The sequence below is a fragment of the Penicillium cataractarum genome (assembly GCF_028827025.1).
Source record: "Penicillium cataractarum strain IBT 29864 chromosome Unknown utg000007l, whole genome shotgun sequence".
NCBI classification, from domain to species: Eukaryota; Fungi; Ascomycota; class Eurotiomycetes; order Eurotiales; family Aspergillaceae; genus Penicillium; species Penicillium cataractarum.
Window position 1 is genome coordinate 2,294,459 of NW_026622743.1, and position 26,524 is coordinate 2,320,982.

The 26,524-nt window shown below is 49.2% G+C and overlaps 13 protein-coding genes across 13 annotated transcripts; 7 read left to right on the plus strand and 6 right to left on the minus strand.

Annotated features, from left to right (window-relative positions):
• Window positions 1-1,266: 1,266 nt before the first annotated feature.
• Window positions 1,267-2,616, plus strand: N7496_008464 (Gfo/Idh/MocA family protein; the record flags this gene model as incomplete). The annotated part of the gene is made up of 1 exon (XM_056701383.1): window positions 1,267-2,616. One exon carries the CDS (start codon window positions 1,267-1,269, stop codon window positions 2,614-2,616), a length of 1,350 nt encoding a protein of 449 aa, XP_056553446.1.
• A 364-nt stretch (window positions 2,617-2,980) lies between these two features.
• On the minus strand, window positions 2,981-5,126 carry N7496_008465 (signal recognition particle subunit SRP72; the record flags this gene model as incomplete). Its single annotated transcript, XM_056701384.1, has 4 exons — window positions 2,981-4,190; window positions 4,267-4,411; window positions 4,468-4,738; window positions 4,806-5,126. 4 exons carry the CDS (start codon window positions 5,124-5,126, stop codon window positions 2,981-2,983), a joined length of 1,947 nt encoding a protein of 648 aa, XP_056553447.1.
• Window positions 5,127-5,488: 362 nt separating this feature from the next.
• Window positions 5,489-6,052, minus strand: N7496_008466 (uncharacterized protein; the record flags this gene model as incomplete). Its single annotated transcript, XM_056701385.1, has 1 exon — window positions 5,489-6,052. One exon carries the CDS (start codon window positions 6,050-6,052, stop codon window positions 5,489-5,491), a length of 564 nt encoding a protein of 187 aa, XP_056553448.1.
• An 800-nt stretch (window positions 6,053-6,852) lies between these two features.
• On the minus strand, window positions 6,853-7,239 carry N7496_008467 (shikimate dehydrogenase substrate binding domain family protein; the record flags this gene model as incomplete). Its single annotated transcript, XM_056701386.1, has 1 exon — window positions 6,853-7,239. One exon carries the CDS (start codon window positions 7,237-7,239, stop codon window positions 6,853-6,855), a length of 387 nt encoding a protein of 128 aa, XP_056553449.1.
• Window positions 7,240-8,092: 853 nt separating this feature from the next.
• Window positions 8,093-8,827, plus strand: N7496_008468 (uncharacterized protein; the record flags this gene model as incomplete). The annotated part of the gene is made up of 2 exons (XM_056701387.1): window positions 8,093-8,308; window positions 8,387-8,827. 2 exons carry the CDS (start codon window positions 8,093-8,095, stop codon window positions 8,825-8,827), a joined length of 657 nt encoding a protein of 218 aa, XP_056553450.1.
• Window positions 8,828-10,641: 1,814 nt separating this feature from the next.
• N7496_008469 (uncharacterized protein) lies at window positions 10,642-11,552 on the minus strand (the record flags this gene model as incomplete). The annotated part of the gene is made up of 2 exons (XM_056701388.1): window positions 10,642-11,324; window positions 11,387-11,552. 2 exons carry the CDS (start codon window positions 11,550-11,552, stop codon window positions 10,642-10,644), a joined length of 849 nt encoding a protein of 282 aa, XP_056553451.1.
• Window positions 11,553-12,273: 721 nt separating this feature from the next.
• N7496_008470 (NmrA/HSCARG family protein) lies at window positions 12,274-13,188 on the plus strand (the record flags this gene model as incomplete). The annotated part of the gene is made up of 1 exon (XM_056701389.1): window positions 12,274-13,188. The coding sequence occupies one exon, from the start codon at window positions 12,274-12,276 to the stop codon at window positions 13,186-13,188; it is 915 nt and encodes a 304-aa protein (XP_056553452.1).
• Window positions 13,189-14,537: 1,349 nt separating this feature from the next.
• On the plus strand, window positions 14,538-15,012 carry N7496_008471 (uncharacterized protein; the record flags this gene model as incomplete). Its single annotated transcript, XM_056701390.1, has 2 exons — window positions 14,538-14,900; window positions 14,959-15,012. 2 exons carry the CDS (start codon window positions 14,538-14,540, stop codon window positions 15,010-15,012), a joined length of 417 nt encoding a protein of 138 aa, XP_056553453.1.
• Window positions 15,013-15,556: 544 nt separating this feature from the next.
• Window positions 15,557-16,015, minus strand: N7496_008472 (uncharacterized protein; the record flags this gene model as incomplete). Its single annotated transcript, XM_056701391.1, has 1 exon — window positions 15,557-16,015. One exon carries the CDS (start codon window positions 16,013-16,015, stop codon window positions 15,557-15,559), a length of 459 nt encoding a protein of 152 aa, XP_056553454.1.
• Window positions 16,016-16,832: 817 nt separating this feature from the next.
• On the plus strand, window positions 16,833-18,424 carry N7496_008473 (uncharacterized protein; the record flags this gene model as incomplete). The annotated part of the gene is made up of 4 exons (XM_056701392.1): window positions 16,833-17,211; window positions 17,277-17,623; window positions 17,676-18,128; window positions 18,179-18,424. The coding sequence occupies 4 exons, from the start codon at window positions 16,833-16,835 to the stop codon at window positions 18,422-18,424; spliced, it is 1,425 nt and encodes a 474-aa protein (XP_056553455.1).
• An 840-nt stretch (window positions 18,425-19,264) lies between these two features.
• On the plus strand, window positions 19,265-20,828 carry N7496_008474 (Zn(II)2Cys6 transcription factor; the record flags this gene model as incomplete). Its single annotated transcript, XM_056701393.1, has 3 exons — window positions 19,265-19,301; window positions 19,358-19,612; window positions 19,675-20,828. The coding sequence occupies 3 exons, from the start codon at window positions 19,265-19,267 to the stop codon at window positions 20,826-20,828; spliced, it is 1,446 nt and encodes a 481-aa protein (XP_056553456.1).
• Window positions 20,829-21,173: 345 nt separating this feature from the next.
• On the minus strand, window positions 21,174-21,553 carry N7496_008475 (uncharacterized protein; the record flags this gene model as incomplete). The annotated part of the gene is made up of 2 exons (XM_056701394.1): window positions 21,174-21,325; window positions 21,400-21,553. 2 exons carry the CDS (start codon window positions 21,551-21,553, stop codon window positions 21,174-21,176), a joined length of 306 nt encoding a protein of 101 aa, XP_056553457.1.
• Window positions 21,554-23,846: 2,293 nt separating this feature from the next.
• Window positions 23,847-25,818, plus strand: N7496_008476 (homeobox domain-containing protein; the record flags this gene model as incomplete). The annotated part of the gene is made up of 3 exons (XM_056701395.1): window positions 23,847-24,172; window positions 24,253-24,452; window positions 24,521-25,818. 3 exons carry the CDS (start codon window positions 23,847-23,849, stop codon window positions 25,816-25,818), a joined length of 1,824 nt encoding a protein of 607 aa, XP_056553458.1.
• Window positions 25,819-26,524: the final 706 nt, after the last annotated feature.

Genomic DNA, 26,524 nt, shown 5'->3' on the forward strand with positions numbered 1-26,524 from the left:
CGGGGGGAGCTTGTCAGACAGAAAGACAAAAAATGACAAGATGACGACAGCTGATGGAGAAACACCACACCCGATGAGGCATGGCTGAGGCTGAGGAGGGGCCAGGCAGCTTTTCTCGGCTGTGTAGAACGGGGGGGGGGGGGGATACGAGGTGAAATATTGTCAGGGGGTTTCTTGTGTAATAGTATTCTATATTATTGTGTACTATAGTATAGTACAATAGTATAGTAGACTATCGTTTATAGCTCTACTCCAGACTCTGGTGGTTCAAATAAGGTAGGCTATCCCAATGCTAGTCCTACTTATCTGCATACGTCTAGTAGCCTGAGGATGCTCATAGTGACTACATACTAGGTAGCTAGACTGGGAAGAAAAGATACTCAATATTACATAGATGTATGCCTTTTTCATCTTTTAATTTTAATCAAGTGGACTATCTCCCTAATCAACTTCTTCAATAATAATCTTCTTGCTATAGCGCTACTCCCATCCGTCCTAGCTTCATGTGCTCGAGAGCTCCAAGGCCCACTCACTCCACTCTAATTTCCAGAACCTCTTGAACTATATCATGAGCATATTCTATCCTATACTAATATCTATCTTCTCACTTCATAACTAGTATATCTAAACTCTCCATATTGATAATCCCCTATTTTCTTCTAACGCCACGACTGACCGACATTCCAACATGTCATCCCTCCCCTTACTTACCTCTTCCCCCACCTCATTCTCTCCATTCATCAGCCCAACGCGCGTGGTACAGATCGACAACGCCTGCATCGGAAGGATCGGGTTCGGCAGGATATCCCCAGATCGAGCGCCACGATCTATTTGGTGGACAGATTTCGGTCCAACCAAAGAGCTCCTCTTCTTCACACTTTTACGGCCCTCCTTGACTGGGCGGCAATGTGAACCCACTGATGTCACACACAACTGGCATGCGCCGGTGGAATGGCCAGCTGGGAAATTTCATAATGGCAGATGATTAGAATGAGGATTTTTCTCTTGATTATTAGGTGCTAGGGTATGAATATTTTTCTGGCAGATTTCGAAGAATCTTCTTCTTGTCTTTTCTTCATCGCCCTGGTTTTCATATCAAACAAAGACTTCTCGCGTTCTTTAAACTCTCTTCCACATACACCTCCCCCCAGCTCTCCCCCTTGATCGCCACATCAACTTTCGATCAAGAATCTTCCTCTTCTCCTCAATCTCTCTTCTCCAAATGACCCAGCGTGGTCTACAACCTCCTCTCATACCATCATCATCATGTCCACCCCTCCAGTCCTACATGTCGGCATCCTAGGCGCCACCACCGCCACCGAATCAATCTACACCTCAATCCTATCCTCCCTCCCAAACCACTACACCCTCACCATCATCCACACAACCTCCAACACTCTCGAACAAAATACCCAAAAGCACGCAGACCACATCCCACAAACAACAACAAACCCAGACGAAGTCATCAACCACCCAGCCGTAACCCTAATAATCAACCTCCTCCCCTTCGACCACCATGAACAATACACCCTGGCCGCCCTGGAATCAGGCAAACACGTCATGGTCGAAGTCCCCCTAAGCCTAAGCATCCACGGTCTCCGTCGAGTCCGCGACGCGCGGAAAAAAGGCGCCGCAAGATCCTCGCCAGACAATACAGTCGCAAACGCAAACAACGCCACTACAGGTCCAAAAGTCTTCGTAGGCTGTGCCCGCCGCTACGCACCCTGTTTCACAGAAATCTTCAAAAAAGAACTCTCATCTCTAGGACGAGTCTATTACGCCCGTTGCCGGAATATCACCGGCCCCTCCACAACACCCGTGCCACCAAACACTCCAGGAACCGGATACATCAACGGCAATGCCGCTCTCCCATCTTCACTCGCCCCATCTACCTCCTCAACAGCCCGCCCAGCACGCATCCACGCCCTCCTCGCCGACATCTTCGGCTCAAACGAGGACCTCACGCGCGACCGCGAAGCCTTCTGCCTCTTCCTGGGTACGCTCGGCGGCCACGATCTGTCGCTGATCCGCGAGAGTCTGGGCTTTCCGGACGCGGTGTCGAATATCTCTATTATCGAGCCGTTTTACTCGGCCATGTTCCATTACACGGATGATAGTCGTGGTGTGCCGGAGCCGTTTACGTTGGTGTATGAGGCCGGTGTTGATGGTGTGCCCAGGTGGGATGCGCATTTGACGGTGTACGGGGAGAGGAAGAGTGTTAGTGTTTTGTATGATTTTTCGGGTGTGGGTGTGGGCGGGGAGGGTGTTGCTGTTAGGGTTGTTGTTGAGGAGGCTGTTTATGATTCTGGGGATGGGAAGGTTGGGAATGGTCATGTTAATGGCTACGGCAATGGCAATGGCAATGGCAATGGTGTTGTGAATGGACATGCACAGACTCGTCCGCGACTGAAGCGCACCGAGTACGTGAGTACCGCTAGGGAAACTTATGAGCAGGAGTTCCTGGCTATGCATGCGTATCTGGTCGGTGATGCTGGGGACTCGAATGTCGAGGCGAAGACTACCGCGGAAGATGCCCTAGATGATTTGAAGCTCATGCGTATGATCTTTGATCATTATGATCGACAGTGTGGGACGATCCGGACGCCGTTGGGTTGATGTGATGATTGGAGATGTGATATTGTGGGGTTGGTGATTTTCGGGCTTATGTGTTGGATGGTGATATCTTTTATGGGTATCTGAGTTCAGCTGATGGTTTTGTTTCTATCTGATATCATTACGGGATCATGTTACGAGCGGGATTCGGGATGCATTTTATGGGATATCTTGTGTTTAGGTCTTTATGGTCCATGTCTTAAGGTTCTCTTGTGAATTCGGTGGGAATTCAACATTGTTACTGGGCCATGCAATAAGATTTAATTTCTGCATTGCAGACACAAGTCTTTTTCTTGATATTCATCTATGCATTGAAATAATACACCGCTCTCCAAGCCTTCACAGAAGACTTGGCCAGGACATCCCACTACCGCTTCCCCTTCTTCTTCTTATTCTTCGAGCTACCACCTCCACCTCCACCACCAGCCTTCTGCTGCACAGCTGCAGGAGACTCTTCAGCCTTCTCATTCACGGGTCCACCCTGAGTCCGATCAGCAGCACGCTGCTTGTTCTTCTTACCCTTGGGCCGGTAAGAAGACCGGTCACGCAGAGGCAGCCAGCGCTCGGGATCGGCCTTCTTCTCCGGGTCATAGTCCTTGGGCAACCGGGACTTGCGCACACGCTTCACAGCACGGGCTTCCTTGTCCGCGGCAGTGCGCTTGCGGGCACCGGCGAATGCGGCGGCAGCTGCGGCGGATGTAGCGGAGGGCATGATACCTGCGGACTCCAGGGCGGACACGTCAATGTCTGCGACAAGCTCGCTCACTTCGGGGAGCTGCTCGAGTTGAGATTCCACCTGTGAGTAGTTGAGAGTTGCTTGGGATGCCACGTAGCCGGCGATCGCGACGCGGTCGCTGGAGTCTTGCTGGTAGAGTGCCTTGAACAGGTCACCTGCGGTGGTCAAATCCGCCCGATCGTCCGAGTGGAGAAGGGAGGTGGCCGCGGCGCGAAGGAGAGATGCAGGAGAATTGGGCTTCTTGCGCCAGTATGCGGCAGCCTGTGCAAGGGTAGACCGGATCTGGAGTTTCCGGCCCTCAAGCTGGTACAATGAGACCAGAGCGCTCAACAAGCCAGGGTTGAAGCGAGCATCTTGGTCTGCTTCGGAGATGGACTCCTCCAGGGCCTGTAGAGATCGTTCCATGGCGGTGATTGCAGAGGTGGTGTTGCCCTCGTTGACGTAGAGCTGGACAACGGTAAGGAGCAAGCCCAGATCCTTCGGCCGGCGTTCAAGGAGCGGGAGGATCTTCTTCAAAGCCTTTTGTCCAGTTTGGCCTTCAGCTTGTGCTGCAGCATTGTACACGGAGAGGAGGTTGGTGCCGGCTGTGGTGGAGGGGCAAGAGCTCTTTGAGAGCGCCTTGTTCGTGGATCGAATGATACCATCGTATTTCTGGACCAGGAGATCGGCAGCGTGCGAGTTGCCGACCAGGATGTTGTCCTGGCAATCGAAGAGACGGTCATTGTTGACCGAATCGGGCGTCTCATGGAGAGCCTTGTAGAGGATGAAAGGGTTTATGTTGGTCTGGCGAGCAAGGACGATGTTGTTGCGGGCGATCTTCTTCGTGGATAGTTCGGGGATACTAATGAACACGACAACGATGGTGAGCGTTTTGGTCACAGTGATCAAGCCATTTCAAACGGGAAGTTTTCACTCACTCTTCTACCGAAATCTCCTCGAGCAGAGCCTCCGCTTGTTCCGTCTTTCCCAGCCGAAGCAAGACGTATAGGTACTGCACAGCAATTGGTAGCAGCTCGGCGGCACGGTCTTCGGGAGTCAGGTCCTCTGATGTTTGGCAGATATCTATAGAAGATTGTTAGAGGGTTGATATACTCGAAGCAGCGATTGTCGATGCTCACTCTTTGCGCGGTTAAGAAGCACCTCGCCTTGAGCGAAGGCACCCTTGGCAATAGTCAAGCAAGCCGCATTGTATGCCGTCTCAAAAGACTCGAGATCCTCCCGCGATGGCCGATCGTGGCGAACGTATTCTGCTTCTCCCTTCCACTGCAGCTGAGCATCCGTAGCCCATGAGTTAATTCCGAGGTCATTTGCCTCGTGGTGCGACGACCCATCTTGGGACAGCTGTTCATATAAATCTGCGGCGCGACGGAATTTCTCAGCTCGGTAGCTCTAATAACCAGACAAACAGATTAGCACAAGCTCAACAGCTTAATCCATGATGTGGCTCAATTCATACCACTTGGGCTTCCAAATGGCTAGCACCCCTCCCCGCACCAGACTTGGTAACAGCGTCAAGGGCCTCGTCGAGCTTTCCACACTTGTATAGCGCATAGGCATACTCCAATCCAGCAGCTTGCTTTAGCGCATCATCTCCGGTCTTAAAAACTCGCAAAGCATCGTCGTAACGGTCGAGTTTGAGCAAAGCGATCGCCTTGATGTGTTGAGCGTTCTGGTCGTTCTTGGACTTCTTGAGAGTCTCGTTGCAGGACTTGAGGACCTCCTCGTGATCGTCAATCGTAGCTCGCTGCAGGAGCGAACTAAGTGATTGCGCAACCATTGTGAGGGTTGCAAGAGGAATGTGAATTGGACCGGGGGGTTTTGGTCGGGGCTTTCGATTGCGGTAGTGAATTCGTGGAGGGCTCGTGGAGGCCCCGGTCGGATGGTATACCGCCTTGCGGCCTGAGGCCAACATATCATATTTCTACGGAGGGGGTTTTGTACTGTACTTGAAGTTTGAAACTCCATGGATAATTCGAAGTATTTACTAACGGAAAATAAAGCTAATGCTGTATCAATGGACCCTTCTTTGATTATATACTAAGTTAGCGGAATAGCCATCAGGAATCGCATTCACTTACCTTTGACAACAAGGACATAGACAACACAAATTCATGTGACCTTCTATGAACAGCTTTACAGTCAGTAACCTGTCCAGCAAAAGTCACACCCACAATTCATCAATTCAAAAAGCTCATCCCAGACAATTCCAAGATGAGGTCCAAAGTAACCCTGTGTGGCACGGCGATGGTTCATCTCTTGTGCCGCATCTCGCATCTGTCGGACATGCTCGTCAACTTGCTTGCGATAGTGCAGGTGGCCAATGCAGACTGCCAGTATACTCAACATCTCAGCAAGCTCAGCTTGATGATAATATGCAGGTGGGTTAGCAAGATCTCGGGTCAATGTTTGCATATACTCACGGATCCTATCGGCCTTTGTCTGCCAGCAAGTGTTCCAGCCGTTGCGATCTGCATCTGACATGATCCAACTCTCCCGAATTCTATTGTGTAGCGTTGTGAGCTCAGTAAAGTCCTGCTCCATCAGTTGTCTGAGATTGTCAGAAAGTGTTCCGCTGATTCTTGGATCGCTTATGAGATTCACGTTCCAGCTTATAAGCTTGTCACATATCTCGCGCCGTATTCTCAGAAAGCGGTCAATTTCATCTTCTGTTAGGGGAGACAAGTTAGCGCGGGTGGAAGTCATGACGGTCGTTTGTAGTCTCTTGCCTTGATGTGGTTGGAAGACGATATGTATGCAGTTTGAGTTCGGACTTGGAGCTAAAGAGTAAACCTGGTTTTGGTGGTTAGTATAATCTGGGAGTTCTAGCCCTATTTAAGCCCAAGGGCCGAGGAGTCTCTGAGTTATTTTAGGTTACTTGAAGTAGAATGGCTTTCTCGATGGAGCAAAGAACTATATGGAGACTGTCTTTGTTCCATTTAGCCCTTAGTATGAATCTCAGGGCTAGTTTGTTTTCAATGGCTTTGTCCATTTTTAGAGTTCGAGAACAAGGAAATTTGTGAGCTAGCCAATGTTTCATTTGCTTCTCTTTCATTCAGCGTCCCATTGATATGGTGTGTGCAATTTTCCCCAAAAAACCCCCTTTAGCCTTCGATAGACGATACACATGCATATTTACAGGTAGCATACATCCATATTACAATAACTCCATTGTACTATTCTGGGTTTTCATATAGGCATCTAAAAAGCTGGAAGAGACGATCGTATCATCAAATAGATCTTTGTCATGGCTTAACACCAATCCATTTCAGTCATTCCGTTATATACATTCATCGATTTGCGACAGTAGATGGATCGCAGTACCTCGGTAGCTCTACCAAGCCTGGAGACATGCTATTCCCGGCCAAGCCAAGCACCAGCATGGACCTATTATCCTCTTAGTGGGATTCCGTAGAAATTGAAAATTGGTTTATTTCGTCCTAAGTCATAGCGTCAGGACCACATCCAACATACCGGATCGTATATCCAATCATAGCTGGTGATATTTACAGCAGACCGATGGTGATATCACCGTAGATCTGAGCGTCCAGATCCAAGCGAACCTTGGCATGGAGGTTCAAACTGATTTTGATCTTCAACGAGCTGTCATCGCCTTCCTTGGGCGAGAGACCGGGTAGCTTCATGTCGCCCGCGTTGGCGAGAGCCTGGTCGGCAACACCAGTGACTTCCTCCTCAGGGGTCTTGTTCTTGCGGCCGCCCTCGGGGCGAGCGGTAGTCTGACTATGAGATAGAGAAGAGAGGGTATTAGCATTTTTCTTTGGCTGTGCTGCTTGCTCTTGCTTCTCGGCTTCTGTCGGTGGTGGTATGGGTGACGATGTGGGTGATGCTGGTAGCGGTAGAGTGGCAGGATCCGGTTCAACCCCTGATGCCATCTTGTCTTCGCCGTAGGATCTTCTGCGATTCTGATTGGGATTGGGAGGGGGTCTCGGCTTGAGTTTGGTCTTGGTCTTTGTCTTGGACATATATCCCAGGGAAGGGAGAGGAAGGGATAGATGAGGTGAGGAAGACAGGAGTCGGACTAGAAGGGGGAAATCTAGAGGCAATTCGAGAAATGGAACAAAAAATTGAGGAAATACCTGTCAGCCATTGTGTAAAAAGGGGATTATAAGGATGAGAGGGGATCGGTCTTATTAGGAGGGCGGCAATTCAGCAAGATAGAAGGAAATGAATTCTGGCTAACGACCCGGCTATGCGAGGGAATGAGCGAGAGAAATACTTCATATGGGTCAGGGGAGTTATGGGTAATTCCGAGTTATTCTTCACAGTCTTTAGTCCGTGGCGGACCGGGTTTAAGCTGGGTATAGGTGTTTCGTGATGATCTGCGCAGCCATCGAGGCTCCATCGTCAGCTGAAACGGAGCCTGTGCTCTTTTTAATTGGGGCCACATCTTGATGAGTTGGGTTAGCTGCAGATAGATGATGAAATGGATGGGGAAAGTGGATTTCTACAATGCCTTCTGCAGTCGGAACTACTGCAGGAAGTATATCCACTTACATCGTACCCACTCGATGCCATTTGCGCTTCCCCACTAGATGAGCTGAGAGGCAATCTGTATTTAGCTGTTATACGCCGGTATGCAAAACTAGTGTCGCAAAATCTTCCAAAGCATATCACCAGACGGCACCCTGAACCTGTGGTCCGCTCTTCCTCCCAATCTCGATTATCAAGAATCGTATTCTCGCGGTTCAATATTTGTCCCACAGTCCTCTCGCCTCACCTTCTACAATGGTACTAGGCATCGCCATGATGGCAGCTATGCTGCCGACCATGATTGGTCTCAATGAAGCAACACAGGGTGCCCGGGATCAGGACGAGAATCGACGCAATACGAACCGCAAGCAGCGCTGCCACCTTGTAGCTACCTGTTCGCTAGACCAGGGCACTCCAGAGCTTCGAAGCCAAGTACACAATGCTCAGATTCAGGTGGGCCTGGATAGAAAAGTAAGTTCCATTATGCAGCGGTCACAGCTTTTAATGCGTTCTCTACTAACCAATCGCTTTCGGCTGGCTCGGTTACAGCTGTATATCACCAAACAACCTGGTAGCACCATGGCGCCCTTCAATGGGGGCTTCTTTACCCACCCGGATTTCAAGCCTAATAACACATCCGGCTTGGTGACGGTAACTGGTGAAGAAACACCTACATTACGCTGGGTCTTCCTTGACTCGAAGACACACGAGATGCGCTGGGGCGGCCGTCCGGATACCGAGGGGCATGTATGTGGGCCATTCGATTGGACCAAAGATGAACAGTATGTGACGCTAGAAGGCTGGGAGGGGTTTTTGGCCGTCCGGTTGGAACAAGATGACACCCGCGAGCATGTAGATTCCCAGTTAGGGATCGTCGATGGGCGAGAGGTTTGGCGATTGTACTTTGATCAGAATGATGATGGGGCTGATCTTCCTCCAAACGCGAAGGGATTGGAGATTCGATTAAAGCGGGTTATGGCGGAGTCATAGATCTCACCGAGTCGTCAGAAAATCTGAATCCTGTAATGATACGGGATCCTTGTCGGTGGTAATTTTTTTATACACTTTGTCTTCGTTTGTATTCATCCTGTGGGTCGCGGGACGGGTCGCTTTGGCTTCGCTGGCTTTGATCCTTTTAGCACCTTGTACTCAGCAATATCATGTTCATGCTGTATAATTATTCCGTAACTATTAACTTGAATAAGGGAAAGTGACTTTCAACATTGGTGCCGGCTGGTCGACGACACAAATTTGCAGCTTCACGCCAGCACACTGGCAAGACAGCATGGCATTGTCCTGTGGAGGCCGATCGCGCTAGGGTTGGCCGGGACGAACAATGGATCGAAGGACTGAAAGGACCACCAATGTCGAGGCCAATCGGAGGGCGTACTGGACTGAGATCGCTGCCGAAATCTGGGCAGTTCCCGCCTCTGTTGCCGTGCTCCACTCGTGTCTTCCTCACTGGCCGTCAGCGGCTGGGCTATGAACACGGCTAAAGAACTTGCTGCTTCCCCGCTGTTCGCTTGTGGCTGCTTTTGATGTTCGCGTAGCCCAGCCCCTCTTCAGGTACCCGATACGTTGGGCCAATTGGTCCCGGTGCGGAGTCAAAGGGAGGCACAGAGATGTGAGGAAGACAAGACATGAGTATCGCGAGATCACCCGTGACTTCACTGTCTTCCTTATCTTCCGACATATAATGACCAATGAAAAAAATGGGCTCTCGAGGCTTTTCTAGCTTGCCTCCGCTTTCGAGGCCTTTTCTTCAACTGTCGCCATCCGCGGACAAGTACTAACTTGAGCCGACCTAAGTCCTTGTGCTGTCTGGTGGCTGGCGTCGCCAGATCCCCACTCAGCAGATCTCCACGCCTATCGGGCTTAGATTGGCTCTATATGGCCCTGTTTAAATGCAAGCTTATGCATGGTCACACACGGGCTGGGCTCCACGACTCCAGTTTCAATACGTCGGACGGAGGTGGTATGGACATGTATATTGTGGCTTCCACCTGAGTATTTCTCGTTCTACTATGCACAATCAGGCTACTGTGGCAACAATTTTATTACGATAGATACGCTGCGACCGCTTTGAAGATGGAGATGAGTGGGTATTCTTCCTACCTTTTGCCGTGTCCTGTTTGAATTGTGCTTCTCTTTCAGTATATCGGTCGTGTTCATAAAGAACTCGTCGGCCTTTTCTTACTCTTCTTCCTTTTCTTTCCCTGTCTCTAGATTACAGATTTCGAGATAGATCGTTCAAACCATGTTCTGTGTTTGGCTCATCTCCTTCCTTTATGAAGACGTTTCGACTTTCTTTGATCAGTCCTTCACTCATTTATCTTTCATTTATGGTGCACTTGTATCTATCGAGTGCAATCAATACATCCTCAGTAATGCTTGATGATGGAACAGACCTGAGCCATTTAGAGGAAGAAAAGCCTGCGCAATGAAGCAGTGGAAGAAGCCAGCTAACTGCACGAAGTAGTTTGAGCGATATACCTGTGACACTCGCGGTCTAGGAATAAAATAAAAGAAGGAACAGAGCAAGGAGGTCCTCTCTATAAGGGGTGACAGGAAGCAAGCAAATAAATCAAGCTGGAGGTAGGAAGAGACAACAAGAAGGGCGGCAACGGTGGTGGAATCTCCAGCAGTTGTTACTCTCCTTAATCAATCAAGTATTAAGACTCCCGGCTTCTGTATTAGCTATCTGATAGTCAACTGGGTGTTGAGAAAATAGTTGTACGTTAGTAGAATTACCAGAGGCATCATGATCGTTCATTATCATACATATCTTAAGTGCCATCCACCATTCACATTATCGCACCTTTCGAATAGAACCACGCTTTCGCACCATCAATACCAAGTAAAGTGACCATAAGCATCCGCCCAAAGAGATCAACATCATCCGGTTGGGCATTCTCTAGGGCCGCAGTGAAATCGAGGTCACGAACAACAAAGTGATCCTTTTCTGCCCAAGCCACTGCAAAGTCAAACGCACTCTGAGCATTCCACAGTTGTGCAGAGAGATACCATGAATGCGACGTTATTCCAAGCTTTCCATCACAGTGCACAGAAGGATTGCCTTGTAAGACTTTGTATATCTGGATGAAAAAGAACGTAAGAAGTATCGTCCGTCGAGCCGATTCTTGTACAATCCACCACTCCCAAAACTCAATTATCGGATCCATGGATAGTGGAAGCAGCTCTTTAGATTCTGAGGGCGAGGGGAAATAGAGATTTCCATAGAGATCAATCACAGTAGACTCTAGTGTTCCGAAGAGAGCGTTGGCAGTTGCGTGGGAGCGAACATCACCGGCAAATAAACGCATTATTTGATAGAGAAGCAGAGCATGCGCACGGGCGAGAAGCTCTATAAGTGTTGTCGGTTGTGGAGTAGATAAAAGGTCGTCGGTTCGAGCATCCAGTAAAGACATTATAACGGGTGTGTTGGTTTCATTCCTGGACATGTACAGGGAGCAGCAGGAATAAGCATCTAGGGGAAATCAGTTAGTCTTATGATATTACCTGTTAACTTATTGTAGAGCATAAATTCACCTTGCATTGCCCTGGGCATATACTTTTTATAAAGTTGTGAATGGCACCAAGGAAGCTGAGTCTCAAGGACCATCATGCTCGGCGCATTCTTGAGAACATCGACTGCGAACTGCAGCTTCGAGGCGATAATCTCTGAAAGAGGTCTCAGAGGTTTTGTCCTCGGCATGGCTAGCTCGAAATTTGATGTGACGAGCAAATCCCAAGAAGAATTGAGAGGTAAGTTGGCTTGTAGGCCATTCATGGAGTTCCAATCTGAGTCCACGGGAGCGAGTATATCCGTGATACTCGTTTGAGAGAAGTCTATATTCTCGATAGAAATGGGCATGACAGGAGAATCTGCCGGTTGGGAAGTTCTAATAGGACAGTTCATCGCTTCGGAAGATGCCTGACTGGCCGATGCCTGTCTACCTGGGTACTCGCAGACGATAACCCGGTGGCGACAACGAGAGCAAGACGGCACAGCTAAATCACAGCGGCGCTTAGCAGCCACACAGGCCCCACAAGACTTGCGACGTGGTGGAGCTGCTGAGGCACGAGCCATTTTGACGGATCTTTGCATGGGAGAATGTCGATATTGCAGGAACAGAGCAGAAGAGCATCGTAAGGCTCGGTTGAGAAGCCGAGCGTCAGAGTGGGGCCTCGACAAGCCTCCAGCGGAATTCCGCAACTGGTGGTCTTACGCACCAATCAGAATGCACCTGATTGAGCGGAAACCCGCAATAATTGGGGGCCAGCGGAGATGTCAGTATAGAAATTGAGTCACAGTATTTGGATGTGGTAGAAGAAACATATAAAAGGATACAAAAGCCTTTGTAGTCTATTCATGAAAGCAGAATCTTCAAAATATCTACCACCTTATTCTACTCCCCATCCACAATTCAACGGCCATGTCTACTCCGGTTGTTTTCGTTTGCGGTGCCACCGGCAATCAAGGCGGCGTCCTCATTCAGCACATTTCTCAACATGGCAAAGTCCATGCAATTACTCGAGACCCCACATCCCCTGCTGCCCAGAGCCTCCAATCTCAAGGAGTCTCTATCACCGAAGGCAGCTTCGACAATCAAGACAGCCTGAAGAAAAGCATGTCTGGCTGCACAACTCTTTTCTTGAATCTATCGCCCAGTTTCACCCACCCCACTGCCGAAATCGAGCAAGCTAAGCGAGTTATTTCCATCGCCAAACAAGTCGGAATCCAGCATATCATCTACACAAGTGCCCTTGGCACCAACAATCCTGAAGCACTTAAGCACTGGGACCCGAAGAGTCCAGTCGGAGCAGTTCTTTTGGGAAAGAAAGCCATCGAGGCCGAAGTTCGAAATGCAGGCTTCAAGACCTGGACTATTTTGCGACCAGGAAACTTCATGGTCAATTACCTCTACCCATTAGTTCAGATGTACAATGGGCTTGTCGAGACTGGAACTTTCACTACCGCGTATTCGAAGGATACACTGCTTCCCATGGTCGACCCCAACGATATCGGCAAATTCGCTGCCGCTGCAGTCCTTGATCCCATCCAGTTCAACGAGAAGGAAATTGAGATCGCATCCCAATTGATGGGAATTGAGGAGGTTTTGAAGGATGTCTCTCAAGCCACGGGAAAGGAGTTTAAGGTGGTCTACCTTTCAGACGACGAGATCAAGGAGCAAATTCAGCAAAATCCTCTTATTTATGTTCAGCTCGCTATGCGCGACCTTTCCCAGTTTGTTGACATGGAAAAGTTGAAGGAGTGGAAGATTGAGCGGGGCACTTTCCCTCAGTTCCTGGAGCGAGAGAAGGATCGGGTTGTGAAGACCTACTTGTGAAAATGCCGATTCCTGAGTACACAGGTCGCTCCATGAGTCAGACTGACATTTTATTCAGATTCTCTTGATCCGAAACGGTTTGCATTATACCGCATGTCCTTGATCTTTGTATTCAGTTCTGTATCTAGTTTATCCCTCCACTAGCGTTTATGGCCATCAAAAAAGTAGTCTAACATCCCTTTAAAGGGCCTTTTTTCACCCTAGACTTATAGAACCAGATTCTCCCTACAAAATACATCAGTATTATACTACTATACCTAAATAAGTTCTTCAATCCCTCGCATTTTGAGTTACAGTGCGTTCCCCCTCGTCTAGGGAGTCCAATCGTAAGGCGATCCGTCAACTCGGCAAGTCCGTGTCAACTTTCCTCAGATTATCAAAAATCATAGATGACCAGCCTCGACTCTACGGATCAGATTCCATTAGCAAACGATTCGCGTGGGGAGGCTATTTCTCCAAGTTTCCTACAGGTGGAGTGGCGACCCCGGGGCCTCCGGCTGACGAGGGGGAGAGTTCCTGTACTGAAAGTTGACGGTAAATCTATTTTGGAAATTGTCGATTGCACCCAATAAAACCATCTAAGGCGGACGAAAAATATTTCTCCAAATGGAAAGGAGGCCTGAAATGTCTTGGAAGTCCTTTTGCAACTGCCAATTGTGGACTAATAACTACGGATTAGCTGACGGTCAGCTAATGCGCCATATCGAGCTCTTCTCGGCGGAGGTTGAATAATCACTCAAGGTAATCCACAACACGCGTCGGGGTAAGTAAGCCTCAGCCAAGACGATACGATGGTGATATCGTGTGCGGACTCGGTCGGGTAAGCATGAGGTGTCACGCAAGCTTCAAATTGTGGCGGGGGTTGGTACAGTCTTGCTATTGCCGGCCGGCACCTAATATCCGCGCCAAGACGAAGATCCCTGGCTTAGAAGGGATCAAGTTAGGTCCAAAAAAGAACTCCCCATCCTCGCATCAGGGTCAATAAATTTGGATCCAGGGGATACTTGAAGAAGGCAGATGACCCGTTTGATTGGACAACGTGGGCAGTTGAGCTCCACCTCCGCTGAAGATCGTTGCCCTTGAAGGGTGAATCACCTCACAGCGCGGTCAGCCCTGGTTGAGACTTGACCAATGGGCCATGGTTAACTTGAAACCTCCAGTACTCCTCCAAAAAGTCAGGTTGCAAGATGCAAGATCTCAAGAGATGCCTGAAGATTTCATAGAGATAAATAGCTTGCGATCGCCTTGATAGTTTTCATCTTAACTCGCAACATACTTTCGCGTACATTCCCCAACTCTAATATCTACATTGTGAATATCTATTCTATATCATCTTTCCTCTGAACAAAATGAACTTCTTCGCCTCTCTTGCCCTTTTCGCCGGAGTTGCTCTGGCCCAGAACGCAGGAATTGGTCTTCCTACTGCCGGCCAACAGCTCTCCAAGGGTAGCGACATCGTTGTCCAGGTCCAGCGTCCGAACAGCCTGACGGGTTCAACGGAAATGGCCGTTGCCATCGGTATCTCCTCCTGTGCAACTCAGGCTTGCGCTTCCCCGGATGAGTTCATGGGCACTATCCTCTATAATGGACCATTTAAGCCCGAGTATCATGAATCTCCAACGCCTCCTTACCAGAACTTCACTGTCACCGTGCCTTCCAGCTTTACTGCTGGCAATGCTCAGATTAATGTTGCTCATGCTACATTGATTGGGGTAAGTTATACTTCATACAAACATACTGGCGAAAATTTGCTAATCCTTTGAAATTCAGGCTTCGCAATATCCTTTCCTGGAGGCACTCAACCGCACCGTCGTCGTTGTCTAATATTTGACCAAAATCTCTCATCTACGACCGTCTTACACTCATTTACATTCATTGCACACATGTTGAACAATTCTTGTTATTCTATACTACAATGTCATTTAGATTGGAAATAAGATTTTCGAAAATATACACCCCATAAATACATTCCTAGGTTGACCATATATTTTGGATTGGCCTTGCTTTACCGTAAATACATTATTTTACCGTACATTAGGAACCTGGGGACGCTTTGGTGCAATGTTAGTGCCAGGAAGTAGGATCGATATAGTGACTAGTGCCCAAGAGATCTCTTGTTGTTTGGAGAAGGCTCCCTATCAATTCCTTTTAAAAAGAAATAGAAGGGGCTACATAGAACTCAATATTCAGAAATACGGTTAAAATGATTTTCTTACAGACATCACAGGAATGACATCCGCTATCGCAAGTAACTCCTGACGGGTGCTCGCTTTTGGATCACAGCAACCATATGATGGGGTAGAGTCCTGTGAATATACAACGATGACGCTCAACCATATCTGCTGACACGAAACAATGGCATATGAGATCACCGGAGTAAGGAAGGATCTCGTGGGTTGAGATATTCCGGTGGTCCAAAGGTATAATCTATAACAAATGGTGGGAGGCTACCTGGACCGTTGAGATTGTGAGCTTGGGCAATATCTTTATTCACTCTGTTCTGTATTTGAGGGCCGGCCGGGTAGGCCTGCGTTTTTCGACCTAGCCGAACGATTGAAACGGGAAGATTGTTTTGTGCCGGTAGACGTCCCGTGGCAGGATCATAGCAAGTATTCCAGATATCAAATACAAGGAACACACGAATTCCCCACTTTTGCTTTGCCAGCAGCCTTACTTGAGGTTGGTCGGTGGGTTCCAGTAAATTGTTGTCTTCGAGGACCTCAAGAGCGACTAGACATGTGTCTTCCGAAGCAGACCAAGACTGTTCCCAGTATGTATTCTTGTCCGAGACGATGAGGAGGACTCGAAGCGGGGCTTGTTCCGCCATGTAGAGATACCTGTCAACTCCTTATCAATTCTAACCATCCGTAGTATCCAGGTCCAGGTAACTCACGGTCAATTACTTCGAGTGAATGGCGTTTTGAGGGCAGCATTCATATGCTGTGACAGTCGCCTGTCTAGGGAGACTACCTCTTGGAAGAAAGATGCCAGGCGTTCGGGTTCGGATTTAAATATGTGCCGCACCACGCAGCTTCTGGAATTTGGTTACTCCGGAGCCCTTCTGTGTCTGTACGACTCTCGTTCCCGGGATAACACTCCAATAAAGCAATAGATCGGGTTGCTAGTGAAGGACTCCTTTTCCGAGTGAGAAAGGGCAGTGATTATCATTGGCTATCAAGCAATATATTGCTTCTGGAAGAAAAACGCCTGTTCTTAGGCCCTCCCCATACCTCGAGTGATATGGTGCGGGGAGATAATCGCTATCTGGACCGAACTCAATGATAAAAAAGCAAAGCTCCTCCGGTATTTAGTCTGTTGTTGCATCTGATTTGACGGACGAGCCTAACTTTGTCACTTTGTGTGGGTCCGACAAAGATTTCCCCTTTAGGAATAGCTCCTTGTCCGATAAGCAGCAATTGAGCACCCATACTCTGAAATTGACTCGCAAACCACATGTTTTCATTATGAGATCAAAAGGCGCTCGCGTTGTAAAACGGACTAGGTTTTCGAATATAAGTATGGGGCTTCCCCCTTCCATGAAACATCTCATCTCTTTTCCCTCAGCAATCTTCCCGGGCTGAAACTCGAATTCAAACTATTATTTATTGTCCCATATTCAGAAATTATTTTCCTTTCAATACATCATGGGAGACTACACACCAGATGCGGCTGATCCAGTGCAGCCGGTAGCGTTGGAATGCCCGAAGCAAACCGGGCCTTCTCCCAGCCAAAGCTCTGTTCTTTATCATCAGCTTCGTCAACCGCCATTGAATATAGTCGGAGGGCGGGGAAGTTATCTGATAACCGATTCGGGTCAAGAGATCCTGGACGCCACATGTGGCGCTGCTGTCTCTTGTCTTGGACATAGTGACAAAAGAGTGCATGAAGCTATTATGGAGCAGTTGCAGAAAGTGCCGTACTGTTACTCGCTTTACTTCACTAACAGCGCCGCCGAGGAACTTTCAAAGATTCTGGTGGACTCTACAGAGGGAAAAATGTCGCGCGCCTTTATCGTGAGCTCGGGTATACCTCTCTAGGATTACATGACTTTATTTTTGAATTTACTAACACGTTGTCGCCTACCGTAGGAACCGAAGCAGTTGAAGCTTCCCTCAAGATGGCCGTGCAATATTACATGGAAATGCCCGTTCCACAGCCACAGCGTATGAATTTCATTGCTCGCAAGCAGTCATACCATGGAAACACACTCGGTTCTCTCTCAGTGGGCCATCATATTGGCCGCCGCGCCCTCTACGAGAAGGTCTTAGCGAAGAATGTCCACCATGTCTCGCAGTGTTATCCCTACCGGGAAATGCAAGATGGGGAGACTGTCGAGGCATACGTTGCTAGGCTTGCCCAGGAACTAGAGGACAAGTTTCAGGAGCTGGGTCCAGATACTGTGTGTGCATTCGTTGCAGAGACGGTGACCGGCACTGTGAGTTTACCTTTCTGTTCGATGACGGGTCAACCTCAAGCTAACGAAATAGACATTGGGATGCGTACCTCCCCTTCCAGGATACTTGAAAGCTATGAAAGAAGTCTGTGCGAGACACGGTGCTTTATTGATCTTGGACGAAGTGATGAGCGGTATGGGTCGAACTGGTACCCTACACGCATGGGAGCAGGAAGATGTCGTTCCTGACCTACAGACCATGGCTAAGGGACTTGGTGCTGGCTATGCTCCCATCGCCGCTCTCCTGGTGAATCAACACGTTGTGGACACCTTGACGCAAGGCACGGGAGCTTTCTCTCATAGCCAGACCTACCAAGGCCACCCTATCTCGTGTGCTGCGGCTTGCCGGGTACAAAAGATTATTCAAGAGGATAATTTACTTGCCAACGTTCGAGAGATGGGCAAGTATCTCGGTCAGCTCCTCAATCAGAAATTTGGAGAGAACTCTCACGTTGGGAATATCCGCGGAAGAGGGCTCTTCTGGGCGGTAGGTCGTTTTTTCTTACGATATTTGAGAAATACTGACATGATTTCTAGATCGAATTCGTTCAAAACAAAGAAACAAAGGAGCCGTATCCCCCATCGGAGTCTGTGGCTTGGAAGATTCATAAAGCTGCCCTGAAGCCGGAATATTCCATCTCTCTGATGCCTGGAAACGGGGGTATAGATGGAATCAATGGTGATCATATCTGCTTTGCCCCGCCATACAACTGCACCAAGGAGGAGATAGAGACGATTGTTGACCGAGCTTCACGGGTCGTGGAAGAAGTCCTTGGGAAATAGCTACTTTTGCCATTTTCGTAACTAATTTTATGATCAACGATGCACGGTTTCTAATTAGGTGGTAGTTAATCACAAAGTGTCATCTTATTTTTGAAGGAACACTTGCTATTGCCAAGTATGAATATCCTAGTACTCATGAGTATCCGTAAAACCTACATTTAATCCCTTATCAGAGCATCCTGCTCTTATGGTCTGTAATCCAGAAGTTTCCTGCATGTTTACCCCCCCTCTTCTTTTCATTTCCCTTGATATAATCATAAACCCCAGATATGGCTGTCTGCTATTCTCATGATTATATTAATCCTGGTTGTACCTCGCATCTAGACGCTACTTAAAAATCGAGAAACTACGCAAGTGAGACGAGTCAAGACTCATATGGATCGGGACATCAGCAGCGCCACTCAGATAGCTTGGACAGACCTTCACAATTTCGTTTAATTCTTGATGATCAATACTTTTGCTCGTCGGATGTTTTATTTCTTATTTCATTTAGATGGAGCTTTGAGAGAATGAAGTGGTTCTCTGCGGCGTGAACTCGCCATACATTGCAAGAAATCTAGCGAAAAATTAAGTCCTAAAACCTCGAAATTGCAACTCAGAAACTACGATTTGAACGAATGCTTTTCCTATCTCTTCAAATTCACACTCCTACTATTTTCTCAAGAAATAAAGTCCCGATTGTATCGGGTGGTTCCGTATCATGTGATCGGGCTCTCAATAAGCGGGGCAATGTTCATGACGACAGTGACTGATAGCAACGGACTACACTCTCCGTGCAATTATCCAGGCAGACGCGCGTATTCATCCTTACAGTGTGGTTGAGTATCTTCCCTCAAAGGAATGACCTCGGAGGAGCGTTTCTCACGATCGCGAAATGGTACCTGAGCTCTAATTAACTATGGGAAATATACATGCACTGACTCGACGTTGTAGGCTGTCTCCAGTGTCGCAAGAAGCATTACAAATGCGATGAGAAGCAACCTCTATGTTCTTTCTGCTCAAGTCGAGGCCTGGATTGTCAATATCCTTCCGGGCTAAGATGGGTGCGTCAGACAAGACCGATGTTGTCAAGACACAGACCTCGAAACAACAGACATCGAGATAGTGTGGAATTGCCCCGCAGCTCTCCATCGGTATTATTGACTGATCTTTTTCGCTCTGATGAAGACAAACTTGCATGGGAATACTGTATGTTCCTAATCTTTGTCAAGACCTGCTATGACAGTCTAGCTGATCGTGAACTGTCCTAGATGTGAGGCTCGTTTCATCAAACATTCCAGCCCTCGATGGCCCGGATAATCCATACCGGCAATTATCCTTCACTGCCTTGTCATCACCTGTTCTACTCGAGACTATCGTCTGCATAGCTACGGAGCACATGTTGAACTTTGGCTTAGTCGATGTATCAACAGCAGCACGACACCAGCAACGAATGCTACGAACTATTGGCCAGAATCTCCAACTAATCGAGTCTGGAGACACATGTGAACCCAGAACCATTGTAACGGCAAACAATCCTGATCATGAGGCACTCTTCGCCGCCGTTATTCTCCAGGGTGTCATAGTAGCTCAATCAGCCGATGGCGTTCTAGAACCGCATATCCGCTGTGCTGCTTTCCTCATGGATATTCTAGATCACTTTCGTCGAGTACCACGGAATTTACTCGGTCGAATGACAGTGCAACGCTTTGCCATGGTTGACGTGATGCTTGCTATTTCCCGACAGCGACGCCCCTTTTCGCCCAGAGATTTTGTTCTGCATCTGCCAGATGCCGAGACATGGGATCATACCGAGCCGTCATTCCACAAGATGACCGGCTGTCCTCAGCCTTTGATGTGTTTGTTGGTCCGAATCTCACATCTCGCCTGCGACGTGGATGATCGATTGGAACACTGTGCGCCTACCAATGATCTTCTCGGTCAGGCGTACGCGCTGGAGAATGATCTTCGTGCATGGGGCTCTGGTTATCCGGGACGTACACCCGAGGAAGGGATACGCGCGCCTCTGGATATCCTTACCGAATGCTTCTACTGGACTGCACACCTCCTACTTGCGCGTCGCGTGTTTCAAGATCACACTCGGTCTCCACGGGTGCAACACTTGACCCGCACATGTTTTGATCTTATGGATCAGCTCACTACGGGGGTTGGTCCTGATTCATCTCTACCGCAGCCGTTCTATCTTGCGGCTCGAGAGGCGATTACGATAGAAGATCGGGCTTGGGTACGGGAGAAGCATGAGTCTATGACGAATTATTATCGTGAGCAGCAACGGAATCTGGCGATGCAGTTGACACAGCGTATTTGGGATATTCAGGATGAGCGGCTTAGGAATGGGAATACAGTGGACTCGGAGAGGTTCATTAAGAGATTGGATCGAGAGTCTTGTCTTTTTATTTTTTGATGCTGGTCTCACGCCCGAGGAGTTGAATACCTACATGGATCGCACCGGAATATAGCAAATAGGACTGACATACCCAAAGTATATGTTGAGAGTTATCCTTGGCCCAGGTTGTATGAACTGATCTAATAATATATTTTCCGGTGGCAATAGGCTCCGGGGTTTGCACATGACAAGCAGGTAAAGATAAGGTTGAAGGGAGAGATTTCACGTGCACGTATATTAAGCTTCTCTCAACAGCAACCACCGTCGACTTCGTACGAGTCGCGCAAAGTCACAAGGTGTGTACTCAAGTATACGACTCCGAGCCTTGCAGTCAAGAGAGTCAGAGACACAAGCCAGACAGTACTAATCCCAATTAGGAAGCCGACCAGAAGCCAGGATTCGAATCCACATCGACTCTGGTCCAGTCCCCACCTTTGATCCCTGAGCCAGCAACGGACTCGCGGTGGTACAGTTTTCCTTATTTGCTTGTTCCTCGACCTTCTTGGGTGTTTGCACTAAAATATTTTTTCTAGACTGTACAATCTACCGATGGCGTCAGTGTACATAACGTCAGTTTCTCGGCACTCACCAACGCACTGCCGTAACGCCCTCTCAAGACATCGGATGGCACGGAAGACGCGGGCGCACGGAGTTACCAGTGCGACGTGCGCTGCAGGTACAAGGAACCCAATCCCAGCATCCTTGACCGAGTCGGTCCGATCGGGCCAATGGGGGGAGTACATGGAAGCGCACGGAACATTTACCAGACTGACTGAGAGGGGGCGAAGGTCGGGGGGATGATAGAATGAGACTGGCCAGGCCCCCGTCTAGCAGCAGGTTGCACCCTGTCCCTGAATTTTTTTTTCTCTCTTCGGCTCTGAGCCTTTGTTCAGCACGGGGGACATGTCTGGTCTGGAGTCTCTGGACAGTGGAATGACCTGTCATTGCAGGGCAAGGCCCAATCATAATTATCCCCGAGGCGGGTACCTGAATTGGTCGTTGAATGTTGTTCCTGGCTGGAGGCTCGGGGCGCTGTGGTCCAAAGTCTGACTTGTACGCCTATTGGCCCGTTCCTCCCGGATCAGCCCCTGGAGCCGTGGGAGTCCAACGGTGGCGCTTACTGGAGCCGTGGCTTGGACGTTCTCGAATCAGGGGCAAGTAGCCTCCCGAGGAACTGGAAGGGGGAAAGCCTTTTGCTTGGGACTCCGGAGGGCGGAGCACGAAGAGGACGGAACAGATACGACAGGAATAGAATACTGGATCCAGGGATGTTCCTGCTGCACCTCCATGCAGTCAGTACGGAGAGAGCATACTGTCCATACAGTACGCCATACTCTGGATCTTGTCTTGATCCTGTCAATTGGCCTCCCCCGTCATCGACTAAGGAAGAGAACCGACACGTCGACCGTCACGAGCGCCCAGTGTTTCAGGTTTCAGGATTCCCCGCGGATCTCACGTGTAAGTTGCCGTTCGGCGGCACTTGGTGACGATCAGGGCGATTTGGTGGTCGAGACTACGGTCACTATGGACATCAAAGACACAGAAAAGCAGAGAGTTCTCTTTCTCTGGTTGAAGAAGCGCCACAATGGCCGTGGCACAAGTCATGACGGGGATGATACCCCCCTCTGGGTCTCTCTTCAAGAATCGTTCCCCTGGATAGGTGGTACAAAGACCAACTGTGGGACAAGTTCCTTTGCCTGTACGATCCACACAAACCCGCACCGAGTTGAGCAAGGGAACATGCGAAACTTCCTCCCCCTCGTCTGGTCCAGAGAAATCCCCTCGTTCCAGGGCCCAATGCTTCCCCTTGTGATGCGATTTGGGCGTATGCAGGCAGATGCAGGGGCCAAAAACAAAGCAAGTACATACATACGAAGTCTAGTTACGGAGTAGTATGCACTAATCTGACCGAAATAATACGGTAGGCCACGTATTTCGGACTAAAACAGGAAAAGTGAGATCACGGGGATCTCCTGGGTTTCGATTTCAAGTTCTCAAGTGCATCGCAGCCCTGGAAAGATTAGTTACTGAAGTTAGTTAGGGGGCCCCCCAGTACTAGAAACTAGTGATTAGGCTAAAGATTATTCGAGGTCGGGAGTGTTTTGGGTTGGAAGCGACGAGACTTCGCCCCACGAGGTGCCAATAGTACCAGCAGCTAAACCGACTAAGCCGACTAGACCAGCTAAAAGTAAATCTGCCATAGTCTTTGGTGGTAAACTGTGAAAGGGCCGTTTGGGTTCGGTTTGTTGTGTCTGCGTAGTCAGCATCTCCTGATCCGCTCCTCCTCCTCCGAAGAATGGGCTCGAGACTCTCTCTCTCTTCTTCCCTTTTGCTCTGCGTGTGTCTTCATTCCCTTTTTCTCTATCCCCCCCCTTCCCCCCATTCCTTTCTTTTGAACTGCCAGGTCGCTCGTTTCACTCTTTCACGACGGCCGTACCGCTCTTTCTGAACTCACTCTTTTTCAATTCCTACGAACCGCTTCCCTCCCGAAGCCGACCGTTCTCACCCCCCGTTGATCGATTCAACCACGGGTATTGCGATTTCCCCCACCATCGACTCTCTCTCCCTCCAGTCGTAACAGGCTTTGATCAGTCGAGAAAGGAGGTTATCAACTACCCTTTCTATTGGAGCTGCATAGGCCAGCCATTTATTTTTTATATACACCTTCCTTTCCCAGCTCCCTCCCAGGGCGCATCTGCGACGCGCCCTTACCACCCAACCACCCCCGTTTCTGACGTGGATATCATCGAACGCGATTCGTTCTGATCTCACTTCGCCGGAGCGCTTCCATTCATTTGTTTTGATTTATCCTCTCGCGCTTGACGCTGCTTCGAGAGAAAAGGATTTGAAAGACTATCCTGTCATTTTCCGCAACCCACATCTCCTCCACTTGTCGGCCGGATCGTCACGCATCGACTTCTCTTTTGGAAGAATCGAATAAAACCACTAAAAAGCATTTCCATCTTTCCACAAACACACGGCCGATACTTGGAATATCCCTCAAATCACACCTATTGCATCTCGAGACTCGCAAACATGTCTTTGTTGACAGAACTATCCGAGCCCTCGGGCGCGGCCCCCGCGACCAATGCGTCCTCTTCGCCTCCAGCCTCTACTCCCTCTCCTGCGACTTCGAATGCCACGACGGCCGCTTCGAGCAGCGCGACTCGTCGCCCGCCGCGCAAGAGCACCTTGACCCAACAGCAGAAGAACAACAAGCGCCAACGGGCAACCCAAGATCAACTCGTCACTCTCGAGGTCGAATTCAACAAGAACCCTACGCCTACTGCTGCTACCCGGGAGCGCATCGCCACAGACATCAACATGACTGAGCGATCTGTACAAATCTGGTTCCAGAATCGGTAGGCTTCTCCACTCTATACGCTCGGTTGATGAGAGGTGTTTTCCAAATCGAGAGATATCATACTGACTTTTTTGATAGTCGCGCAAAAATCAAGATGCTCGCCAAGAAGAGCATTGAAACCGGTGAAGGTTGCGACTCTATCCCCGAGTCAATGCGCCATTATCTTGCAATGCAATTCGACCCGAGCAAGCCTGGAACCCGTGACCCCTTTGGACGCGCTGCAGGCTATGGAACCCCTGGCATGTATCCGAATGAAGCCAACCCATCTGGGAAAGTCGGTATGTAATGCGAGAGCTGATTGCAGACCACCATTGTCACCGTCTCTCTTGACTAACACCCATTGCAGTCATTTCTCATTTCACCTGCCGCTCATTGACGGTCGGTACATGGCGGCGCATTGGCCAAAATGCCATGGACCTTGTCATCTTCTACTCACCCGACAAGGCCTGCATGACATACTATATCAACAACGATTCCGCTGGTTACAAAATCGAGTACCCTTTCTCATACATCAAGAACATCACCCTGGAGACCGGAGACCCGAATCCAGGGCCGAATGGCGCCCCTTCTCGGCCTGGTGGTTTGGTGGTGGAACTTAACCGTCCCCCACTGTTCTACATGGACTCCTCCAACTCTGGAGGCTTCTACCAGTGCGGTGATTTCACCGAGGAGCAACAAGCAAGTCAGATCATGGTTCACCACTTGGGAGGCCATCCCAAGGTACTGAGCGTCCAGCTGGCCAAGCTGGTGTCCTTGGAGTCATTCCAGAATCGCCTGGCATATAACAACAACAATAACTTTGCTGTCCCCGCCGCTCCCGCTGCCATGTCGCCCCCCTTCATTCAACGACCTGCCTCTCAGCCCAACCACTTTGCCCCTGCTGCCTACTTGAACCTCTACCAGGACCACAACCACCTGGGCTTCAACATGCCTGCTGCTCGTGGCCACAAGCGCCAACGAAGTCGCTCTGTACCCGTGGCGGTTGATATTTCGGCGCTTCAAGCTCCCATGCACTCATTCCACATGCCCCAGACCCCGGCTCCATTCAACCACACCGAGGCTGGCATCTACGCACCAGTTCCCCAGTCAGCTCACGCTCTGCCTACGGATCTCCGCATCGATACTGAAAGCTATGGCCTCGACTTCCGCACGAACCCCATGTCTGCAACAACCGCCGGGTCGCCATCCGACTTTGCTAGTCCGTCAATGTTCAGCAGTGCTGCTCATGGCGATTCTACCCCCGTTGCCAGCCTGGCTCCTCAGTTCAATGTTCCTCAATTCGCTACGGGGCCATCCGACTCCTCGACCGTTGGATCACACGCTGCCTCGCCGTACTCCGGTGTCAGCCCTGCCGATCCCATGATTGCCAATCACTCTCCGCCTTTGTCCAACATGTCTCACGCTTCCTCCGATATGTATGGATTTGCGCACGATCAGCAATCAGGCTTTGTCGAGGATGGGCTTTCCATGAACGACATGTATTCCAAACACAATGTGAACTACACGGTCTCTCATGATGCTCCGAGCTTTGAGCTACCGATGCACGGCATGTCTGGGCACGCCTCTCCGACGCTAGGGGATTATTCCCATGGCATGGTCAACCTTGATGAAATCAACTCTCACGGCTTGCCGACTGGGTCTTGAAGGGTCTATCACCCCCGATTTTGATGTTCATTTCCCTTGACTCTGTTCTTGACGTTTCACGGCCTTTGGAGTGCTTGTGGCGCTTTTATTGATGGGTTCTTGGTTCCATCTCGGAGTGTTCCTTGTTGTCTAGGAGTCGAGTCTCCTCCCGTCTTTTCTACATGACGCACATGCGGACTCACACTGGACAACGCGTCTCGCTGGCGAAGGCCGGGAAAGCAAATCCGATTGGACTGGTTGTTGTTTTTCTTGATTGCGTGACATATATCCCTTCTCTGTTCTGTGTTTGTATCAATACCCTTTCTATTCTGGGGCCGGTCCTGAAGCGTTTTTTCTGCCTTTCTTCTTCTTCTTCGCCATTTTGGCTTCTTCTCATGTTCGATGGATTTCCCGGATGTCCCGCTTGATTTCCTGATTTTTCTTCTTGATCTTTTGATGATCACATTTCCTTTTCTTTTTTCTTACCCTGGCCTGCTATTTTTACTTTTTTACCTTTTTTTCATTTCGCAGGTCAGGGGTTTACTTTTTTTACGTGGTTATGCCAAACAGACCGACATTTGGACGGCGACTCCTTGCCCCCCTCAAATTTCATTTTTCTATTTTCATTCTCATTGTTCTGAATTTTTGGTCTTGATTTTGGGCACTTGGTCCGGACGGATATGTTCTGTCCCCGATCTTTGTCCTTGTGGTTATGCTGGCTTTTCCC